The 23,846-nt window shown below is 38.0% G+C and overlaps 1 protein-coding gene across 1 annotated transcript; it reads left to right on the top strand.

Annotated features, from left to right (window-relative positions):
• Nucleotides 1-5,194: 5,194 nt before the first annotated feature.
• Nucleotides 5,195-23,824, top strand: LOC149013429 (O-fucosyltransferase 29-like). The gene is made up of 9 exons (XM_089157809.1): nt 5,195-5,896; nt 7,764-7,854; nt 8,420-8,496; nt 11,495-11,583; nt 11,727-11,916; nt 12,562-12,743; nt 14,027-14,129; nt 14,368-14,696; nt 21,775-23,824. Exons 1-9 carry the CDS (start codon nt 5,654-5,656, stop codon nt 22,169-22,171), a joined length of 1,701 nt encoding a protein of 566 aa, XP_089013935.1. The 5' UTR covers nt 5,195-5,653; the 3' UTR covers nt 22,172-23,824.
• Nucleotides 23,825-23,846: the final 22 nt, after the last annotated feature.

Genomic DNA, 23,846 nt, shown 5'->3' with positions numbered 1-23,846 from the left:
AGACCGGGTTGGTTCATGTATTTTCCATTCTTAAAAAACGGTTGCAGAGAGATATCAGGGGTACGGCACATAGAACCAGTTTGGAATTGGAAATAGTGGAGTACAAGACAGCAGAAAACGACAAAAAATGGGGATTAGTGAATCGTATACTGTACATCGTACGATTGTATATATGATTTTTTTTTGTGGGGGGGGGAGATTTTTTTTGTTGTTGTTGGTGAGGGTGGGAACAGAAAGTGTGTAGGGGAGTAGAAAGTGGGGCCCACACTTTTGAAGAAGAAAAGGTCGTGAAACAAAAAGGCTGACACCGATGTTGATTTGATCGTACGGAAGGCTTTCTTTTCCTTTCCCCTACTTTATTATTATTCGAAGAGAGAGAGAAATAGACATGGACCACTCAGCCTCGAGTTCCGATCAGCTATCCGTCGGGGAGCACACTCTGTGCTCTCTGACGACTTCACAACCATAAATATAGGGGACCCAGGAGTTAGATGATGGAATCATTTTTTTATTTTATTTTTTACCTGTAAATCCCACAGGATTTGTGGTGATAAAGCCGTCGGAAAGCACCCTGTGCTACCTTGAGAGGGTGATGATCCGAATTCTTCCGCCTCATGATTGGGATTCTATGATTTCTATCCATATTACGTCCCACCCAAATCTCTGTGGGCTTCTTCAACATGATTCTTCACCTTCGGCGCTTCTCCCATTCCACCCACCAAAAATAAAAATCCATTTACTAAAAAATAAAAATGTCTAGTATCACTCACTCCTAGTATGGGGGAGACAGGAGTTCGGATCACTTTCCCTTCAGAAAAGTACTTTGTTTTAAGTACCATGTTTTTTCACTACACACATCGTGTGGTGTCTACATCTAAAATTGATAAAATAATATAAAGGTAGGATTCACATAAGTTTCACGCAAAAGCATGATGAAAAAAATACCGAGAGAGCACATATCTAAGAAACAATCCCATCTTCTATCCATCAGGATTAAGGTTTATGTTCCTCTCTTACCTCTCAATTACATATTAGAGGAGGTTCCATCTCTAAATTTCGATAAAGTGAATTAAAATTATAATCTCTGGTGAACCCCACGTGAGCGCTTTCTTAATGTGTGATAAAAATGTGTAAAGAAAAATACGAACATTTATTATTTGGGGACCTGACTAGTAGAAGATCCGTAGTCTCCAATGTCCACCTCAAAGATATGGAATCCTTGCCTTCAGAAGTATAGTTATACCCTATGTATTGAAATATCAACCTCTAAAGTATGGTTATGTTTCAAGGCTGGCCTAACCCAACCCGACCTGTTAACACCCCTAGATTTGTCACCTATGGCGATAACTTCTATTGGTGAAAAATCACGTGCCGGGCAAAAAAAAAAAGAAAAGAAAAATCACATGTTGGCATCGTGCATTGCTGGGGAACGGGGAACCCTCCTTAATAAAACCCATCCATCACAAGCTGTTATTTGCTTAATATAAGGAATTGATCAAAAGTAAACAAGATGTGACCCAAAAAGCGAAACACCAAGAATAAATCACTCCATCTAATTGTATAGATGCTTTACCATATGAAGCAAATCTGTTTTCTACAAATTTCACAAAACCCCAAATGTAACTATGATGGGTCACGTTATTGTATGGAAAAAGCTTGGTAAATGCGCATGATTGTTAAGTCGAGATTTTGACCATTGGATTTGGAATCTCGATCGAGATTTTAATCTCAACCGTTGAATTTCGACGGTCGAGATTGAAATTTTGATAGTAATCTCAATCTAACCGTCCCAAATGCATGGTTTAATGCACAGGATCAAAGCAAGACCTGTTATTGTTACATAGTTTGTAAGAATTTCTTTTGATAGTGAAAGATAACTCCCTTAAGGCTTCACAGTTCATATGTGGCTTCTCTCTTTCCACACCATTAAAACTGTGGGCCCACACAATATTGTTTTTTTCTTCTTTCTTTTTTGGTTAATTAATAACCTAACACTTGATTGGATGTGACCCTTAAAAGATGTCTTCTTCACCAGCAAATAACTATCAAAACAAGTATTAGAGACTATAACTAATTCACCATAAGTTTTCTATAATTAAGATTTCCTATCCAAATAAATTCATATGGTTCCCCAACCAAAATATGTTTTAAATCATAAATTTCTATGATTAAGACTTGTTATCCAATTAAAATCATATGGCTCTCCATCAAATCATGTTTTAAATCATTAGATATTTTACCCAAAAAAAAGGTAAGATTACAATCATGTCATTTGTACTTATTTTTGGATCTTAAATTGATTTTTGTTAAAGTATGATATGATGAAAGTTGATTTGGTATGTTTCGTTTTCAATAATTTTTTTTTTAATAATAGATTGTAATTCGGAAATATATAAAGGGTTGTCATTAGTAGAGCGGTTAAAAGTCCAACTTCCCATGGGGAGGTCGTGCGTTCGCACCCATTCGGCGGCACTATATTAGTAATATTCCCCCACCCTATATATAAACTCTTCGAATTCATAAAAATATAAATTAAAATTTAAAAAAAAAATGTTGCACAGTGGGCCCCTCTAGTAAGTAATTTAATGTTAAAATAAAAGACACCACCCTTTTCTCTTGGTGATCTTGATGGGCCTTGGGGAAATTGAAATTAATTGAAACCTAGACTTGAGCCATTGAGTTGATGGGCCTTGTTTGTCAAAAAGGTTGATGGGCCTTATTGGGCTTGTTGGCCCACTTATTATGATTTGAAATATATATCAGGCCCACCGAAGAAGATTTGGTTGTAGATGGACATGGAGTTAATATTCCGCTACCATTTGATTTGGCCAATGTCGAATCTAAAGTGTGCGACGTGTAGATGGATAAAATTACAACAATTGAATGGAGATGAATTACACATTTTGAGAACAACTGATTACTTTCCAGCCGATCTTTTCATCCGACAGTTGAAATTTTATCTGTCCGTGTATTGCAGAGCTACCGGTTGGATGAATAGAACGATGAACAATGCAGAACAAAATCGAGATAAATATGAGCATTGAGAAATGTAAGATCCAGGTGAATTACTGGAATTTTGGATAAGGGTTTTCTTGTCATTAGTATGGTTGGATAGGCTCTCATCATTTAAGGGGGGACAATATTTCCCTTCCTTTAATAAAGAGATGGTTACCCAATAGACATAAAAGCAAGATTTTTCTTCATATAGACAAACTTTTTCATCTTCAAAATAGGCAAAGAGCCCCACCATTTCTTCCATTACCATCTAGAGACCAGAAAGTTGGAAAAGTAATTGGTGATGAATGGACTTTTAAGCGATTTCATAGGCGTGACCACATAAAGTTCAATCAGAGCGGGAAATAGAAATTTCTAGACTTTAAAACTTGGAACAGATGCTGAGGAATTTTAATATTGATTAGAACTTGCATTTAGAATCTTGTGGATGCAAAAAATCTCCACTGAGAGACTCACCCACCACAGTCAGGTGTATAATTCGGGTCGAACACCGGATTAATCAGGGCAAAGCCATGAAAACTGGGGATTGGCAACCAAAACAAAAAAGAACTTGCATTTAATGGAAACCTTTGTTTTTCTCATTTAGTTCACATATTTTTGTTGGGAATTGAGGTTTATCGAGATTAGTTCATGCATATGTTGACTACATTCTTAGGGAGTATAATCTAAATACAAGGCAACTTTACCTTGGTCTCGAAAAAATTCAGACTTTTGACCTTATAATATGAAGCATTGATCTTTTGCCAACCAAACAACCTTAAAGGTTTGAAGTCTGAGTCCAGATTCTTTCTTCACCTAGCTAGTCCGGCCCCCCTCACACATGGCCTAGCCATGGTAAACATGCTCAATTGTGAGGGTGGAGCCCATCTAGTTTAAGAGATACCTTGTGAGGGTGGGAGGATGGGGGGACAACTAGTTTGTTTGAAAGGATTTGAATACTTTTAAGTCAATAATTATTGTTAAAGGGCTTGAATGGAATACCCATTTTCCCTTCCCTTGATTGCAAGGTACAAAGGGGAGGGAAAAATAATAAGTGGGACCCACAGGTAGTAGGGTTTGAAAAGGGAAGAAAAAATAGTTTGATAGAAAAGTTGAAAATGTGAGTTATATTTTTATTATTTATTTTTTTTCTTAAAAATGTAGGACTTTTAAAAAAGAGAGTAAAAAAAAAAAAAAAAAAAAAGAGATACCTCATTAATGGATAAACTTCCTCAAAGCCAAGCTTGCATTCTCTTGAGACCTGACTATGTCCTCATGGGAGACGCCTCGACGATAGTTGAACTTACAACCTTTTAACTAAGAGGTATGAGTCTTACTATTAGAGCAACTCTGCATTGGTAACAAATTTTCATTTTCTTATTGCAATCGAACCAAACAATACAAATTCTATAATTTGGTGTAAAAATTTACTTTTGCGGTTATGCCCCATATTTTTTTTCTTTCTTTCTATTTGTGAGTTACATTACCATTTCACTTTCAAATACTTCAAACAAACAAATGCCGGCCGTGTGGGGCCGTTATTCTATGAGTTCGGATATGCGACAAAGTGCTCCCCGACAGCTTTTCCACCCCAAATACAGGGGGCCAGGGGTGGGTGATGGGATATTTTTTTTAATAATATTTTCAGCTATGGGGCCCACATATTTTGTGGTGGTAAAGCCGTCGGGGAGTACAGACTGATGATCCGGATTCTTACTCTATGGGGGTTGTCCGAGAAGCACTGGTCCAAAGTGTCAATTCAAGCTCTCCATGGTTAATTTTGAAAATCTTGATTTCGATTCAATCGGTTTTCTATCTGCTCTGATACGGTGAAATGTTACTTTCCTCTCCGCAGACATCAATCGTGTGGTCAAGGTCATGGTGCGTTTTTTTATGGTAAACCACAATTTATTTAAAAGGAGAGCGGTTACACAAGCCAAGCTCCAGGGACAACAAGTCCCGGAGCCAGGGAGAATTCACGAGCCATAAAAACCTAGAATCAGAAGAAAGACCACGACGGGCCAAAGCATCCGCAACCAAGGTCGTGGTGCGTTGAATACCTTTCCATTCCTCGGGTGCGCACTGCGCACTGTACCCAATAATTAACATTTTTACCCAATAATTAACATTTTATCCAATTATCATTTTTACCCTTATATTTACCTTATATTTCCAAAGTGGATTCGCAGTCTTTGAAACGCTGCCGTTACGTAGAAATTCTTGTTCCTTACGATCCGGGAAATATTTCTTCCGTTCTCCCTGCAAGAGGAACATCTGCATTTGTTCGATAATGGAATCAATTTTGAAAAAGTTGCATTCATCTTAGCTTTCTCTTTCTCTTTCTCTTCCTATTCCCTTCTCTAAAAGCTTCGGTAGCACTTACCTTTTGGTACTATCGACCTCTGTCCTCTGCTTATCTGGTCGTCAGAAAGTTGTTATTTTAGGGTTTCAAAATTGGAATCTCTGCTCAGTTGCTATTTGAGCGTCTGTTTCGCAGAGATATTTATTGTGTTACTTGAATGAAATCTCTCAATCAAATTCCAGAGCTTGTTTTCCTGGTTTAGAGGTGGATGGATTTAAGGACTGCATTACTGAAAGGGGGTTTCAATTGCTTTTGGGGATTTAATGTGGTTTTAATGTGAAGTGAGATTCGAGCTCAATGGGTGTGGGAAGGTTCCAGAAATGTGGTCTTCCAAAATTAAACCTTTCTGCCGCTAGCCTGCCGGTGTTGCATTCGGAGAAACAGTGCTGCTGGAAATCGTCGAAGAAGCTGATCTCTTGGTCATGTATGTGCTGGCTGTTGCTTTTTACTATGGGTTTAGTTTCTCTATTCACGGGACATGTTGCATCCGATCTCGAGTGGTATTCTCAACGTTTAATTAAACGAGGGTACTCAAAACTGGTAAGATGTGAGCGAACTCATATTAAATTTGCTTTCCTTTTTATTTTCTCGCATATCTTGTGAATCGGAAGTATAATGTCGTGTTACTTGTGTAAATCATGAATTGCATCAGTCAGCCAGCGTGTATCCTGGTCTTCAATTTAATGAAATGTTTGGTTTCATTTTTCCATATGATCACTAAGCTATAGTAGTTCTCCTTTTGTTTTAAAAGTAACTTGTTTGGGAAATTAACGTAAAAAAGCGCTTTTTTTCTTCTTTTTTCCCATGCCGTCTCCGTTCTCGTGGTATTAGGGTACTGAAAGGTGGAATGTATCATGTATTGCATCTGTCTACGTGCATCTTACTCTTCAATCTGATGAAGTAGGTGACTGCATTTTCTAGCTTATTTGGGAATCCAACATAGGAAGGAGTTCTTTTGTAGTTTGGCCGAATACATGAAATCTAGGCATGGCTACCACAAGATTATTTTGGATACTGAAAATTTCACAATTTGACTTGACCATAGGACAAGAAGTGAAGAATACCATGCATAATCTAGGCTTTGCTCTAAGTATGATCTTGGATAGTCTATGGAGGGCAAGGATCCTTGTAGCAGACCCTATTTAACTGAGATTCTCCTTACTTGTTGGATCGTGCTTCTTCCCTCTCACTTTTATCTTTCAATTTTCACTTTTCCTTTTATTTTCCACCTTCCATTTGCCATGTTTCAAATTTTCATTTTTTGTTTCATTCCCCAGTTTTTCTTAAGGCCCCAATTGTCCCTACGTTTTCATTTGTTTGGATGTATGTAGCCTATCCCGTTAGGTTGGAATAAGGCTGAGTGTGTTGTTGTTGTTGCTTGACCGGATGATTATTTGGAATTCATAAAAATGTGGAGCATTCAAAAGGTAAAATGTGAAGGACATGTTTCTGGATATCAATTGGAAGCCCTTCTCCTACAGGAATCACCCATTTGCATGACAGAATTATCCAGAGTGAAACTTGTGCTAGGGTAGCCAAGTTCGCATTCTTCTACTTTATGCTTCTGGATGCTTAGAGAGATGATGGTTGGTCTTTGCAGTCTTTTTTATGCTTTCTGGAGGTTTGCAAGGGTTGTCAAATGCCTTCAAAGACCAGGGGAAGGGGAGAGGGGAAGCTGTCCATATGCCAATGAGAAGCTTTTCCGGAGGACAGTTACATTTGTTATTTTGGATTTGTTGGAATGGAGTGGAAATGGGAGAATATATGACAGCAAAGAGGCATAATAGAATTGTTTTTTCGGTGAATTTAGGTATTATGCATTGTATATGTGCCATCTTTTGTGCATATGCATTTGGATTGTCCTCATTCTCACTGTGTCGATTATTGAACTTATAAATAATATCTTCCATAAGAGGAAAGGGGAAAAAAGAAGAAAAAGAAAAAATGAATGCATATGCTTACCTGCTGTACACTTGCTAGAAATCTTGAGTTAGAATAGATTTGTACCAGTATAGGATCAGTTCTTGGCGTAGGCCTCCATAATGTATCCTGGTCCAGCCAGGCTAAGTTTACTGCATCAGTTAGGTAGGCCAATTATATGAATCACTGCTTAACTCAACTTAACCGTCTTAAGGTGCTCATCCGTGTTTTCATCTTTTATTAGAGTTATGTTGTATGTATTGTTTATCTCCAAATCATTTATGCTGTCTTGAAGACCAAATATTGGATGATAATTAGTTTCCATTTATTCTTTATCTGATCCTTTCTAGCTTTTTTGATAGATCCTTCTTTTTGGTGGATCAAATCTGCATTTTCTGCTAATAGTGATGATGAAAATTTGATTTTACTCCTTTTTTTGAGCCAATGAATCATATAATGTAGTATAACTGTTTTGGAAATATTCCAGGATCGGAATGGTGGTGCAGCAATCAATATCTGGAAATCAAGATTTTCAAATTTATACCATGGATGTAGTAATAGAGGCCACAATTTCCATCGTAAGTTTTTTTTTTAATTTTTTATTTTATTTTTTATTTTTTAAGTTACTCTTATGATATTTCTATTTACTTCAGAATTACTTATATACCTCTTAATATGCATGAATTATGATAAACCCTCTTTTTACTTCTTTTTAGTTCCCATGTGGCTAATTCATTTATCTTGACTTCTACTTGCGTAAAGTTAATGTAAAAGTGTGTGATATTAGAATCTTTGCATCTTCACCATCTACGAATGTGCACACATGAGGCTGGGTCCCTACTCTATGCAAAGAGTTTGTCTTTCATATGATATGTTCATGCGGCAAGTCGCCCTTCCAGCTTGCTAGTGTGTGCTTAATAGCAAACTCTGGAGAGAAGTGCTTTATTGTCTTACCTGTTTAGGAATTTTGTATGGTGGTAAGAGGTAGTTTGTCTTAATTAGTGATATTACCTGCTGCTTATTTGTGAACAAAAGAAATATTTGTAGCCTTCTGATTTTAGAAAGAAAATGACACATCTTTAGACTTTGCTGTAGTTTTAATTTGCACTACTGATCTCTCTATTTTCTATACTATAATGCTAGGTGCTGTACATGAACGCTCATCGAATGGCTATTTGCTGATTGCAACAAGTGGGGGACTGAACCAACAAAGAACAGGGGTATGTGGAAACTTTGTATTACGTGGAATCATGGATGGAATGTTGAAATTTCATCTATTTATGTCAACATAGTCAAATATTTTCTCAAGGTTCACTGGATCCGTTTGATGCTAGAAAGGAGAATGAAGTTTCTACATAACAATTAGGAGGATATTAAGTGGCAACCTCTTCATCCACCAGAAACTTTTCTGCATACACTAGAAATGCTAATTTGGAACCTAATATCTGCGATAACTGCCTGAACAACATTTATGGGTAATCAGTGTTTAGAATTGCATCTGTGATGCATAACCTAATGAAAATCCTCTATGCATTATGAAGCTGATACTAAAGTTTTGGGTGGTGCTTTGTCAAGCTCAAGATAGCTAATTTATTTATGTATTGTCTGTCCGTTGTCAACAAGATGGAAAGCTTGATAATTATTTCGACTAACCCCCTCCACCCCCCCCAAAAAAAAAGGGAAAAAGAAAAAGGAAAATAAAAATAAAAAAAGGAGAAAAAGAGTTGGGTTAATGTAGTTCTAGATTGAAATGGTTCCAACTAGAAGCCTATAAACGGGATCTGCTATGAACTGGTAAGTTCTGCCAGGTCAAATTTGGTTTGGCATGACCTAGGCTTTAATGATAAAGGTAGGTTATGCTGATGCAGAGAGCTTGAGAGCTTGTCAGAGTGTAAGTGAAGTTGATGTGAAACCCAACTTTAGGGCTAGGGTTTTTTGATGATTTCCCTAAAATTAAGGGCTGCCCAGAATCTTCCATTGGATGTTTGGGATGGTTTTGGGTTCACAGGGGTTAGGTAAAGGCCTGGAAGAATTCGGGCAGGCTTAGGGTTAAAGGCCTGAGGGTTTTAAACTTGAAACCTTGCTGTAATGACAATTTGAGATTTGGTTTTAACAGTTAGGGTTTAGAAACTAGGGGCTTAGGGTTTTGGTTAGACTAGGGATGAGGCTGTTGTTGATATTTTGTAATTTCAGATTTGATCATATGTTTAGTTGGAGGTTTTCTACTCGGAGTGGGACTATTAGGGAAGTCAAGTAGGATTAGGATTTGGAAGGGGAAGTAGAGTAGGTATAGGAGATGGTAATCCTAAGTGGGTTTGGAGTGTGGTTGAGGGTTTAGGTCTAGAGGTTGAAGATGAATTGCAGAATTTTATTGAAGAAGATGAAGTGCAGGAAATTTAGAAGTGTTAGGGTTTTAGGCTTCAGATGGAATTAAGGGTAGGGATGGGATGAGGGGAGATATGCGATGCAACTAGGAGGGAAAGGGGAGGTAAGGGAGTGGAAAATAGGGACCTAACAGGGGAGGGGTGCTGCTGCTGCTGCCGTAGGGAAGAAGAGACAGAGAGAGAGAGGCTGAGAGGGTTGGAAAGGGGGGGAATGTTTAGGGAAGGGTCTAAGGGAGATCGTAGGGTTCGGAAAAGGCTGGGTGTCGTGGGGCTTGGGGAATGATGCTGCCAGAGTATGGCAGCAAAGGGGAGGGGGAATTAGGGTTGCGCAAGGATCGGGAAGGGGTTGGGGTCGGCTGTGATTGAAGGGGAAGGGGTTGGGGTCGGCTGTGATTGAAGGGGAAGGGGTGGGGGAGCCTTGCAATGGTAGGGGAGAGGGAGGAAGGCTGGGGGTTGCTGTACTAACTTGGATTTGTCTTGAGAGCTTGCTGAAATTTGTGAAGAAGTGCGTTAGAGAGAGTTGCTGATCATTAAAGAAGAAAGCTTTACTTAAAATCTGCCGTGGCCTCCCCAAACAAGAGCCACGATCCTCAAACTCAATATTCTTATTCAAATAATCAGACTTAACTGTACAAAGAAAGAGTTGGCTTATTTGTATCCTACTAAAAGACTCTAAACCTTAATGGGACTCTATAGATTAGGATGCCATTACATTGAAGCACAACTGACCAAATAAATAATAAAAGATCTAATGGATTCTAATTGAGACATACTGAAATAAAATCCTAATTAAATAAAGACTCTAATTGACACATGCTACATTCCTGGAATTAAAAGAAACTGCAAAGTGAAGAACTCTTATTTAACTCAAAGTGGACTTCCTAACTCTCTGAGATTCTTCATAAATGAAAAAGAAAATTATGAAAACAAAAACCAGTGATTATTTAGGGTGGATTTTGACCAAAATAGCCTCTTTAGGGTTTGGCCAGCCCCAGATGGGCTCACTTTAGGGTTTCAGCCAAGGGGAGGTGAACCCTGTTCAAATGAGAAGGTGTGGTTAATTTAAATGGTGGGGAAGTGTGCTGGAAGTGTATTTGCAACAATTTTGGTTTACTTTCTGGGCTCCTGGATGAAGAAGATGAAGAAAACAAGGATTTTTAATGGCCAGAAATATGGTGGTGTTCTGACGGTTGGATTGGTCTTCGGAGATTTTAGGATTCAGAATGAATGTCTGAGAAAAAAAATTAGACTTTAGGGTTTAAGATAAACCACTCACCAATTGAAGATCACATCTGAAATGAGAAGGGAAGATGAATGTTGCAGGCCATGCTCCAAATAATGTCCTGTCACTTGAGCAAGCTTTCCAGAAGTTGGAGCTGCAAAATTGAAGTGATCAAGGATTGAGCTTCTGTGGTGGAGACACAAAATTCTAGCAAACTGTGGTTTGATTTTTCTTGAAGTAATGATTGAACATCTTGAGTGACTAAAACTTATCTTCAAATTTGTTGTTAACCATTGTTAACCAATGGAGAAATTCCAGAAACAAGAATAATGCTCCATGAGCTTGAGCAGGGTAGAGCTAGTGTTTATTAGAAACTTCAACAGAAAGGGGACAAGGAAATGTATTTTCCAATGGGAAGTTGACTTCTTTTGGTGATGCATTATATATTTTTATCATCAGTAGCATTCTTTGTGTAGCATTTCAAATTTATCAACCACTGAACTAGTGTGTCATTTCATTATTACCAATTTACACATTTAGAGCATGATAAAAAGGGTATTAATTGTTATTAATTTCTTTATTCTTATTCGTGTTGAACATTCCTTGGCTCAGATAACAGATGCTGTAGTTGTTGCACGCATTTTGAATGCAACATTAGTTGTGCCAGAGCTGGATCATAATTCCTTCTGGAAAGATGATAGGTAACTTTCCTTGACTTTATTGTCATAAAAGTAGTTTATTCTGTCTTAATCATATACTTGCCTATAATGTAGTTTATTCTGTCTTAATCATATACTTGCCATTTACTATAATGTTATACTAGATTATAAGCCTTTGCCTGCAGTGACTTTGTCAGCATTTTCGATGTCAATTGGTTCATCTCATCTCTAGCGAAGGATGTCACCATCATAAAAAGAATCCCTGATAAAGTAATGAGATCAATGGAGAAACCTCCATATACAATGCGTGTTCCAAGGAAGTCACCTCCAGAGTATTATCTGGATCAAGTGCTGCCTATACTCTTGAGGAGGCGTGTAAGAAGTTCATAAACTTGTCCTGGCAGCTTATTAATTACTCATATTCTATGTATTGTTTTCATCAATGTCTTATGCTTTCAGTGAATCATCTGGTATAATTGTGAACATAAGCCCTTTGAATTTCATAGGCCTTATTTTTGTTTGTGGGCGATCATGACCTTTCTGTTGGTCTCTCTTCCTTCATGAGTCTTTTGTGATAGTGGAGTTGGCTAGTGCTTTGTGTTCTTGAAAGTTTAAAATGTTTTGGTGTTTCTTGGCCTCTTTTCTCACACAGAAGCCCTCTCTCTGATATGATACTCATAGCCAGTTCTGATATCTTCATCTGGAAACCATTCTTTAACAGTTATGCTAATCCTAAGAAAGTAATGAGATACACTCCTTTAGCCATCTTTGCAAACTTTCATCTTGTATTATTAAAGGTTTGCTATGGGTTTGTCAGACTACCATGAATGTGTCTGATATTGCTGGACTGTCATGCCTGAAGGGAAGTCCATTTGGACTTTGAGTATGCTTTGTTTTAATAGTAAATTCCATTCTGAAATTTAGTGAACCAATTCAGACTTTGAATATCTGCAGGCTGTTCAGTTATTAAAAATCCATTATGAAGTTCAGTGGACCAATTCACTCTTTGAATATTTGCAGGCTGTTCAGTTGACAAAGTTTGATTACAGGCTTGCGAACAGCCTTGATCATGAACTGCAAAAGCTGCGCTGCCGGGTGAACTATCACGCATTGAGATTTACAAAGCCTATAAGAGAACTTGGTCAAACAGTTGTGATGAAAATGTGGAAGATGTCTAAGCGTTTCATTGCAGTTCACTTGAGGTATGTGCTTATAAACATGGCTGTTAGAATGCTCCAAAAGAATTTATGGAGAACAAAAATTGATTGGTATCCGTATTGTTAATGGTTTAAAAGGCGTGGGGACTGAATGCTGCCTTATTGAGAGTGGCCTGACTATAATGGTTAGTTGATGATAATATTATGGTGTAAATGTTGCTTCTTGTATGCTGTTATGCCCTGATAATGGATCAAGTTTTTTCTTTGTTGTTATGCCATTAATTATGGCAAATTTGAGAAAATAACTCGACCCAAAAGAAATGATAAAATATAATATGTACCGTTACTTATGGACATGGTTTCAGGCATCCCACCATACAATACGATACTAGCTGATACATATCTGTATTGGATATAGTCGACAAAATACATATTGATATGCCTCTCTCTCTCTCTCTCTTGTATTTTTTATTTAAAGGGCACGTATTTGATTATACTAAAATTTTATCCGCTAGTACGATACAATAGTCTATGAGATGATACGTCTCTTAAAATCGCCTGGCCGATATCATACTTGACACTGATACTATAAAATATAAACCTTGCTTATGGCCTTACCTCAGATGATCCCCCTTTTAGTTAACTTGTCACATTGTTATTATTTTCACATAGAATTAAATTGATTATTTCTATTTAACTTTTGTCCTTATAATAGAACATGACACATGACAGAATTCGTTAGCTTATTGATCTAGATCTGTTTCTTGACACTTTCGAGCAATACCTACTAAGGAATCAATACAACAGCCTATCAAATTGCCAATGACATGCCTAAGTGTACGCTTGAAAACCAATTCAACCCCTTGATTCTATTGAGCGAGCTTATCTACTTCAACAGATTGTGCTTTCATACACTGTGGATGCACCACATCAGCATAGGTGCTGATGTATTGATCCATTGCTAATCTTCTATATTAATGGTTTTATCCTTATAATCATATATTAATGTTTGTTTTCTTATAAGTATCATATAGTAATGTATTGAGAAGTGGAGAGGTTAAAAGGGAGAAAGATATTAGTGTTTATTGGGAAGTGAAGTAGTCAAAGGGTGTATGTAGAATCATAATAATCGGTTGAGGGTATTTTAGGAGGAACGTACACCTCACCTTTCCTGTGTCTGTTTTCCCCCTCCTTTTTCTTAAAATATTAGCTTAAATTTAGACCTCACTTTTCCTCTGTCTGCGTTCTCCCTTCTTTTTCTTAATGAAAGTTTTAATTTCTCAAGTTTTCTTACTTATATGTAACTTAAAACTTTATCTTATTGGCAGGTTTGAACCTGATATGCTGGCGTTTTCTGGTTGTTACTATGGTGGAGGTGACAAGGAACGGGATGAGTTTAGTGAAATCAGGAAGCAGTGGCCAACACTCCCTGTAAGACCCTTTCGGGGAAGATAATTGGTCAGCTGTTTTAGGCATTGAAAGAGGATAGTTTTATCATTTTGGTTGGTTCCAAGTTATTATAGATCTTTTGCTTGTGGAATCTTTTCCCTTATATTTGTACATTATTTTATTTTATTTTATTTGAGTCTGAATATTTCTTGTCATTTATCAAAGAATTTCTTGCTACTAATTATTTGATTTGTAATTATATTTTCCTTTACTTCTTCAGATTTTGAGTGCTGAGGAAGAGCGTAAAAGAGGAAAATGTCCACTTACTCCCCATGAAGTGGGTCTCATGCTGAGGGCACTTGGTTTTGGAAATGATACCTATCTCTATGTTGCATCTGGAGAAATATATGGTGGAGAAGCAACTCTGCAGCCCCTTAGAGATCTCTTCCCAAACTTCTACACCAAAGAGATGCTTGCTGGTGAAAAGTTAAAACCCTTCCTTCCCTACTCATCTCGCCTTGCTGCCATTGACTACATTGTGTGTGATGAGAGTGATGTATTCGTCACCAACAACAATGGTAATATGGCCAAGATTCTCTCTGGTCGACGGTGAGGAACTTAAATCCATGATCTTAGTTGTTTCAATTTCTTTGTGGAGCAATTTTTCTGTGAGTTGACAGATTTATTATCTAAAATGTGGAAAATTTAGCCAGGTTTAGTTTGAACTTCCATAAGGATATGCTGATTCACCATAGCCTGCTCTGATAACTAAATGCATTGGAATGATATACAAGCTGTTGAGACCAAGTATGGTTGTGGTTAGAAAAGAATTAGTTTTCTGAGGCTAATGAAGTGATTAATCAAATCTTGAACCAGATGATGATAATTTGGATAACTAGATATATTGATTTGATCATAAGCACTTAAAGGGAAACAAGGTTCAATAGGATCATGTAGGCGTTTGCGTTACGATGTAACAGTACTTTGTAATTTGGATTTGTAAGTACCAAAAATATCATTGATTGGAGAGATTAGAGAGGCTGTATGTTGTAGCCTCAGAAGTATCATGCCAGGACCAATTCTAATAGAGAATATCATCCGGATGAGATCTAAAGTAAAATGCCAGTGATGATGATGAAAATGAATGATGTAGGTAACGATGATAGTTGAAGATGGATAGGTGGCAATTGAGAGTCCCACCAGTTGCCCAGTTACAGCCGCCTCACCAAAAGCCCATTTTAGTCCCTCAAGAAAATAGTATGCTGAAATAATTCGATTAGGCGCTTCCGAGAGCAGTTAGGGTTTCAGTTTCTAGAGGTGGAATTGGAAGTCCTGAGTACAATAGAAGATAAAGAACAACTAGTCTTATCCCAACTACGCAAGGTCAGCCACATGGATCGTTGTCTTCCATTGGCTCTATTTGAGGCTATACTAGATACAAGGCCTAAGCCATGCAAATCCTTTTTCACTACTTCTTCCAAGGTTATCTTAGGTTTGCCTTAGTTCTTAGTTCTTCTAGTTCCTTCAATTTGGAATAAATCACTTCTCAGTATAGGGACATCTAAAGGCCTCCTTTGTGCGTGGCTATGCCACCTTAGTCGACTTTCTCGTAGCTTTATTGGAGCTACTCCCCGACCAGTTCTAATATCATCATTCCTTACCTTTTCCTAGTTTTGCCACTAATCCATCTTCACATCCTCATTTATGCTGCATTGAGTTTATCTATATGGTGATTGTAATAGGCCAATACTTTGCATCATACATCATAGCTGTTTGACAATGGTCCTATAGAATAACATTTAGGGGAAAAAATGAAAACTTAGTATTCATAACCTCTTTTGAATTCCTGATGAGGACATCAGTGAGCAGTTCCGAGTTTACTGGCGATGCTGACGTAGAGATCATCTCACGAGAGCATCTATGTGGATGGATGATGAGCTCGGAGGTTATCGGATTGCTAGGATCCTATGGTTCGATGAGAAACACTGCTCATAGGTAGTTTGTCATGTTATTTTCCTTAGTCTTAATGGGTTGGGTAGTAGTTTACTATTGAAATATTATAATTTAATGTTTGAGTCCTTATGGGCTGGGCCTAGAGTCTATTTAGGCCCAATTTTGAATTATTTTGGGTTTGGGTTATATTTACAACTTAAGTTGGGGTTATTTTGAGAATTAAACATGTAGGGTTTTGAGGGATCAAATTTTTTTATTTAAACCTTGTATGGAATTTGTTTTTTTTGAATGAATGAAAGAATTAGAAAAGAAGCTCACGCTGCTCTCTCTCTCTCTCTCTCTCTCTCTCTCTCTCTCCTGGCGGTACGAGTTCTTCCCCCTCTCTCTAGGTAAGCTCTCTTTCCTCCTTTCATCCTTGTTTCCCCAATAGAAAAATTCTCCTTGCTCTCCTCTACAAAGATCTACTCTTGTTTTTCTCGAAAAAGACCTAGTTTCTTTCTTGGAAATCTTCTTCTTCTTCCCCAAACCCCACAGTTGTTCTGTTTTTCTTGCAGAAAAAAAAATCTTTGTTCTTTTTTTTTCTTCCCTCTTTCCCTTATACGACAGTCTAGTTTTCTTTTGTTAGTCTCCCTTCCCTTCTCTTTGTTTCTTTTCTTTCTCTTCCTCTCTCTTATGATCTTATCACCTACTCCCTTTCCTAAGATACACCAGTCCTTCAAAATATTTTTTTCTCCTTTCCTAGGATTCACCACTACTTCAAAATATTTTTTTCTTTCTCTTATTTCTGTTCCTAAATGCTTTCTAACCCTTGTTTTGCAGCCATGATCAGCAAGTAACATTATCTCTCCCTAAATATTTCTCATTTATTCTTTGGCAGCAGTTTTGTTTAAAACAAAAACTTCCCTAGACTCCCTATACATTGTTAATTGTTGAATTCCTTGTTAGAAATCTGATATTGATTAGGACAGCTCTATTTTCTTTAAGTTTCTTAATACCCTTGCATTCAATTTGGTGTTATGGTGCCAAGATTCCCATCCTATTGATTCTTGTTTAGTTGTGCTTACCAGTAAGACTTATTGTGTTTATTTCTACTTTAGTTGTCTTACCTGCATGATTAATCAGATTTCAGGTGCTGCAAATTCCTTTCTTTACTATCTGTCAAGAATAGTTGTTTAATTCTAAGAGTCTAGTAGCCCACTTTGTAGGTCCCCTAGTTTCTAGGGTTTCTCCTACATCAATTCCCCAAACATAGATAACAATTCCTAGACATGAGATTCTATTCTCAAAACATTGAAAACTTATCATGTGAGCTTGGAATAAATTTTAATGGTCGAAATTTTGATTGAAATATTTGCATTTTTCAGAGTCAAAATGAAACTTTAGATATTTGGTTTTGGTACAATGTTTTGAGTGAAACATACTGAAATTTCAATCGAAATTGGTAAAAATCTTTTCAATCAATTATTCCTCATAAAATCCCCTATCTCGGTTGATCGAAACATACTGAAATTTTGACTGCAACTAGTTTCACAGCTTAGGTTTCAATCTATATTTGTAGATTTCTACCCCATTTTCACCCTATTTCCACAACTCCTTTGCCTTCAAATAGCTCTTTTGCCCCTCCTTTGCCTTCAAATACCTCTTAAACCACAATAGTTATTTATGGGCCCAAGTTTAAACTACAAAGGAAACTCTGAGGCCCGAAGTGATAAAAGGCTCTACAGGGCCGAGGGCACTGCCCCAACAACGGGACCCCACTGTTTGTTAGCAATAGAATGTGAAGCATGAGCCATGCGTAATAGTTTTAAACTTTCAAATTTTTTTTTTTAATTTTTGTTTTGTTGATGCCTTGAATGAGCCATCACTTAATCTAGTTGGTCATTTTATTTTCTTGATTCATTGCATATGTAACCATTCTATCAAACAATTCATGTATCTTGATGATTCTATGGCTGTAAGCAGTATAGTTTGTACTTCTTCTTGGAACCAGTCATTTGTTAGTGTACTTGTATGATAACCTTTCAATGGTTTTTGTTGGGCAAAATACTAGTTCCATCGTGTTTATTATGCTTCAAATAGGTAGGCGGCTAGAAATCAGATGAAATGGAGGTCATATAAGGCTTGAAACCTAAAGTCAAAATAATAAAAAAAAAAGTACTAGGTATTTCGGTCGAACTTGGAGATTTCGGTTTTTGGCCAGGTCGAAACCGGCCTTGAAACCGAAACCTCGATCCATGCATGTGAGGGTACTAAATGCTACCTTGGAGTATGAAATTGAAAAGGCACAAAAAGTATCTGCCACCCAGAATTTCCTGGTCTAGGAGCTGAGCAGTTGGCTGGTAACAACAGGATTTGAACCAAGCCAGGCTAGGCAGTGGATATGGTCTTGGAGTTGGACTGGCCTCCCTTTCTAGCTTATATTCTTCTTCTTTTCAAGTACTGATAAGACCTTTTGGATGAGCTAGCTGCTGGATCAGATGGATATCTGAATCGTTATAACATTCCAACTTATTCTTGCAATCTCTCTCTCTTGGCTCTTTGTGGTTCAACTCATAAACATGTAAAAGGATTATGTGCGCACTTGTTGGGAAAAGAGGTCGAGTATTTTTCCTACCTGTGAATAGTGCTATGTGGGGCCCATGTGAATAGTTCCTTTGTAGGACCCACATGAATAATGACTCACGTGAATAGTGTCAAAGTAATATCACAAAGAATACAAACACAAGATATACATGGTTCGACTATGCCTACATCCATGGGACAACTGAGGATTTCTTCATTATGAGAATGATAACAATACAAGAAATACACTTGGATTTTCACTAAACCCAGTATCTGTATCCAAAATCAGATACCCCTTGTACACCTTTCTTATAATCTTATCACTCTCAAACCCCTGAAGAACAACAATCCCAATATCTCTAGTGAGCACCACGCACCACTCACAATACATACAATACTGGAGGATCACCATTCACCACTCACAATACATACAATAATCTTCCTTTTTCTTCGTATGCATTTAATGCACTTAAATGCTTTGTCTCCTGGTCATTTAATCTCTAATGACTTTCATGAGAACACTAGAAAATGAAGGACGTGGTCCCTCTCCTTGTGAGGAGGACCATGACTGATGGAAAGGAAAAAGTTGTGGCTTTCCAAGTTGCAAATGTATGTGAGAGAAAGGGTTCTGGTGAGGAGAAGGCTAGATCGAGGAGCCTCTTAAAATTCAATCTATAAGATGACTTTGTTAGCTACACATGTTTATTGGCCTTATTTTTTGTTGATTGAATCAGGTGAAATCAGGACAATGCTGATTCTGGTGAGGAAAGGAGAAAGAGGGTAAGAGGGTGCTATCCGTATGCAACCCTTAAATTTGACCAACATTCATGCATTAAATGCAAGGTGAAGAATATGGAGGAAGGAAGGGTTGTTGGGCAGGCAACTTTGACTAAACTCAAGTAGGCTTGTCCATGAGAAATTCATGAACGTACGGTGCACCACCCCCTTTCCCCATCTATAAATAGAGTGAGGAGGTTTGCTTGAAAAACAACAACATAAGGGAGAAAACACCTAGAGAAAGAGAGGTGATCCTCCAGTATTGTCTGTATTGTGAGTGGTGCGTGGTGCTCACTGGGGATATTGGGATTGTTGTTCTTTAGGGGTTTGAGAGTAATAAGAAAGGGTGTACAAGGGGTATCTGGTTTTGGATATAGAGATTGGGTTTGGTGAAAATCCAATTGTATTTCTTGTATTGTTATCATTCTCATAGTGAAGAAATTCTTAGTTGTCTTGTGGATGTAGGCATAGGTCGCATAGCCGAACCATATCTTGTGTTTGTATTCTTTGCGAAATTACTTTGACACTATTCACGTGGGCCCAACATAGCACTATTCATGTAAATTGATTTTAGAAGTATGAAAATATCATTGAGTGGAGAGATGTTGCAACTCCCTAACCCATTCTTGCTGTCTATATCCCCGTGTTCTCTTTCTTTCGCTTCTTCTTCCTTCCTCTCCTGTCTCTTTCTGGTTCAACTCATATCCACAACTTGAGCATGGGTTCGAAAGGTTTGAGAGTCAGCTTAAGGCTAAAGAAGGGTTCCAGAGACGAGAACAGAAGGTGAGGATCTGAATCATGACCAAAAGCATTGGAAGAATTGGTGGTGGATCTGATATAATCAAAGTTCAAATCAACGAAGATGTTGGACGGACTTTGGAACCAGATTTCTTGTCTCTCTGATCTGGTATTGCTGGGATATGCAACCAAGATCATTTGAGTTACCCTAGGATCCTATCTCAAGAACTTCTGACCTCAAGCAGTATTGTGTGGTTAGGTTCCTCTGTTTCTTGAAATTCTGTAACATGTTCTTACATCAGACCTGCAGATGCCTGTTTTCATGCTTTGAGTGGGTTGGCTAGTGGATGATGCTATTTACTGAGATTAGTAGAACCGTAGAAAGTCAAAGGTTGTGACAGTTTTGTGCTTCCGCCAGGCAATGGTTGTTTTGTGGAAAGTCCATATACGTTCAGTATTTTTTGTTACTTGGAAGTAGACATTGTGCTTTTGGGAAGAAAATTTGGTTAGTGTACTGCCCAACTGGTTTATTGTAGCTTTGTGTGTATATTTGTACGCCATTTATGAGATTAGTGAACAAATGGAAGACTCCCCACCTGGGATAGTGATAATGGGTGCTCTTTCATCTGAGAGACTGTGGGGGGGGGGGGGGGGGTAGAAGTAGGATGTTTAAGGTCTCATTTGATGAAACTGTTCTACACTAGATGGTGCAAACCAAATGGGTGATATGCTATGGTGTGATTCACATGGGATAGGGGTAGAAGAATGAGAATTTGGTGAGTCTGAACTCCCCACCTAGGATTGTGATAAGGTGTGTCCTTACACCTGGGAGAGTTGTACGGGACTACGGGGGTAGAAATAGGATGTTTAAGGTCTTATTTAATGAAACTCATCTACACTAGATGGTGCAGATAAATGGGAGATATGTTATGGTGTGCTTCACATGGAGTGGAGGTAGAAGAATCAGAATATGTGGAAGAAGAAATCAATCAGAGTGTTGGCAAGGGTGGAAAAAGAGGGCACGTGCACATACAACTACACAAGCTCTCAAATCATGAACGCATTTCATTCTATTCAATCTAAAATTGCATCCTGATGGAAGCTGTTTAAAAGAAGAAAAACCTTAGGAAACCTAGTATATTAAGAATTGAATTTTAAAAAGATATTATTTTCGAAGATTCCCCCCCCCCCCCCCAAAAAAAAAAAGAAGAAGAAAAATCCTAATATTTTAATAGATCCATGACTCAAACTGGACATGTCATCTTGGTCTGTAAACCGCATAAATTTGGGTTGGTCCAAGTCAGCATATCCACATCACTAGATCTTTGTTTTTGGTAAACTGCATCACTAGATCTTTTGGGAGATAAGAAATATGGCGTCTTGTATTGGGAGGTAAGAAATATGGACCCTGTGGTGAATAATATTCTTGAAACTGACCATGTAAGGCTCCTTAGAATTTGGTTTTCATTGATAAGGCATTTTTTGGTTATAGCTTCTTTTCTTTTAATGCTTTCACTGGATTTTACGTCATTCTGAGGATATTTCCTTGACAAATATATACTAATTTCCAAGTCCATTTCTTCTCAAGTTCAATTTATTGATTTACTTCTGTTAGTGAAATTTCTTAATGCTTTTGATTTCACATTATGAACTGAAGGAGGTACATGGGCCACAAAAGGACGATCAAGCCAAATGCAAAGAAGCTGAGTGCATTGTTCATGGAACGCAAGCAGATGGATTGGAATACATTTGCCAAGAAAGTGCGTTCATGCCAAAAAGGTTTCATGGGAGAACCAGACGAGGTAAGGCCAGGACGAGGTGAGTTCCACGAATTCCCATCATCTTGCATCTGTCAGAAACCACATGGAAAGAATATTGTTGGTAATGGCAATGATCTGAAGCCGCAAGGACAGGATGTCTTGGGCTCAGATGATGAGGTTGAGTTTAATAACAGTAGACAGAATAGAAGCAATCAGCAGCTTTTCAACAAGTTTAGTGAGGATATTGTAGGTGAAACCCAAGATGTTGATGAGGAGGAGTTCTTACCAGATTAGAAATAAAATATGGAAGATGGGTGCATAAGTTTACAAGTCTGTTGAGGGTAGGATGGCTTCAACACCTCATGGTCCACATGCCAGCTTTTCTTTCTCTGGGCAACCAATTTGAGTTTAGAATCAACCAAGCAGATCTGGACCACATGCGACCAAGTTTTTCTCCGGTTCAAGTCTTAACATGTACAGGAAAAAAAATTGAAGTGCAAATCCACTTCAAAATGTAACATACAAATTAGGTTCTTCAGTGATATACAACTGTATCATTGTTGGCACGGTTGAGAAGATTTGGCAGCCATGGAAATCCATGTTAAACCACTTACATTTTTCATCAATCTCATCGGCATCGGCTATTTATTGAGGCTGAATTATTGTACATTGCTTTACTGTGTCTTTAACTTTGGTGTATTCCAGTAAATGATAACAGTGTCAGTTTTGGGTGGCTATTTTTTCATCTTTCTATCTCGCGGTAGGATTTGCAGCCTTGAAGGTGGCAATGGCAATCCTGAAGCATGCTAAGGTCAAACATCAAATACTGGTCAGTGCCATGCTTGGACCGCTGCATCTTTTATCTATTTATTTATTTTTTTTTTGGGGGGGGGGGGGGTGTTGCGGGGAAGGTTTCTTTTTTGGTAGAAACTTCAGTTTCACTGGAATGCAGTTGTATGGAGTTCAACATGTTTTCTATTTGCATTTCCCCACAGCACACCCAGCATTCTTTTTTTCTGAGCAAATGGAACGGGGTAGGAATTGATCTTGCCACCAGGGACTGGTGTCTGGTAAATGCATTCCATGGTAAAACTGGGGTTTACATTTTCTGATTGCCGATTGATCAGATAACAAGAATTGTGTGGCCCACGCCCAGCCATGGGATGCATGTCTGGTGCTCCCCAGAGGCTAAGCTACCTGAAACTTGCCAAATCCTCAAGGAAGTGCTGTGAGCACTATGGATTTAGTGCAAGTATCGATTTGGTTAATAAATCACGTACTATAATCAGCAAGTTTGCCTCTAGTTTTCTTAAAACTTTTTCTCTAAGCTGTTCTACCTCACTTTTGATATTATTTCACTAATATGGTAGTGGGAATTTGAGATCAATGGTTAACAGTATAGATATGGATTCCACTGGTTTGCTGTTGATACCTAGAACCAAATACATCTTGAAAGCAACGGTTTCGTGCATAGCAGGTAGGTGGTATTTTCATTTAAGACGCAAGGAGAGTGCTGAAACCCAGAAGAGCTTGTATTCTCTCTCTCTTCATTTAGCTCAAAGAACTCTCTTTTCAAATTTTTGGGGAAGGAATGGTTTCGTGCATAGGAGGTAGGTAGTCATTTCATGTGAGAAGCAAGGAAGGGGCTTGATATCCAGAGCTTGTAATCCTTTCGGGATTCATTTAGCCCAAACACCCTATATGTGAACTTTGTTGCATGAGGGTTTATTTCTACTAAACACCTGTTAGTAATTAGATTTCAAGAAAAGGTCTGGTTTAGTTTTGTTTTGCTTTGTTCGGTTCGAACTCGTTCCTATCCCTTGTTTCTCCAGACAGAGAGGAGCGATCTTTTCCCCTGTTTCTTCTTTTCTATTCTTTCTTCAGTGAATCTACTATTGATGCTATTCTTAGTTTCTTAGATTTTTGAAACTCCATTTGCTGAGAAAGGGCAACAGGAAGGAAAGAGTTC

The sequence above is a fragment of the Hakea prostrata genome, chromosome 6, assembly GCF_041222555.1.
Source record: "Hakea prostrata isolate BN-2017 chromosome 6, UWA_Hpros_2, whole genome shotgun sequence".
NCBI classification, from domain to species: domain Eukaryota; kingdom Viridiplantae; phylum Streptophyta; class Magnoliopsida; order Proteales; family Proteaceae; genus Hakea; species Hakea prostrata.
The sequence above is the reverse complement of the archived record's forward strand: the minus strand, read 5'-3'. Positions and strand labels throughout refer to the sequence as shown.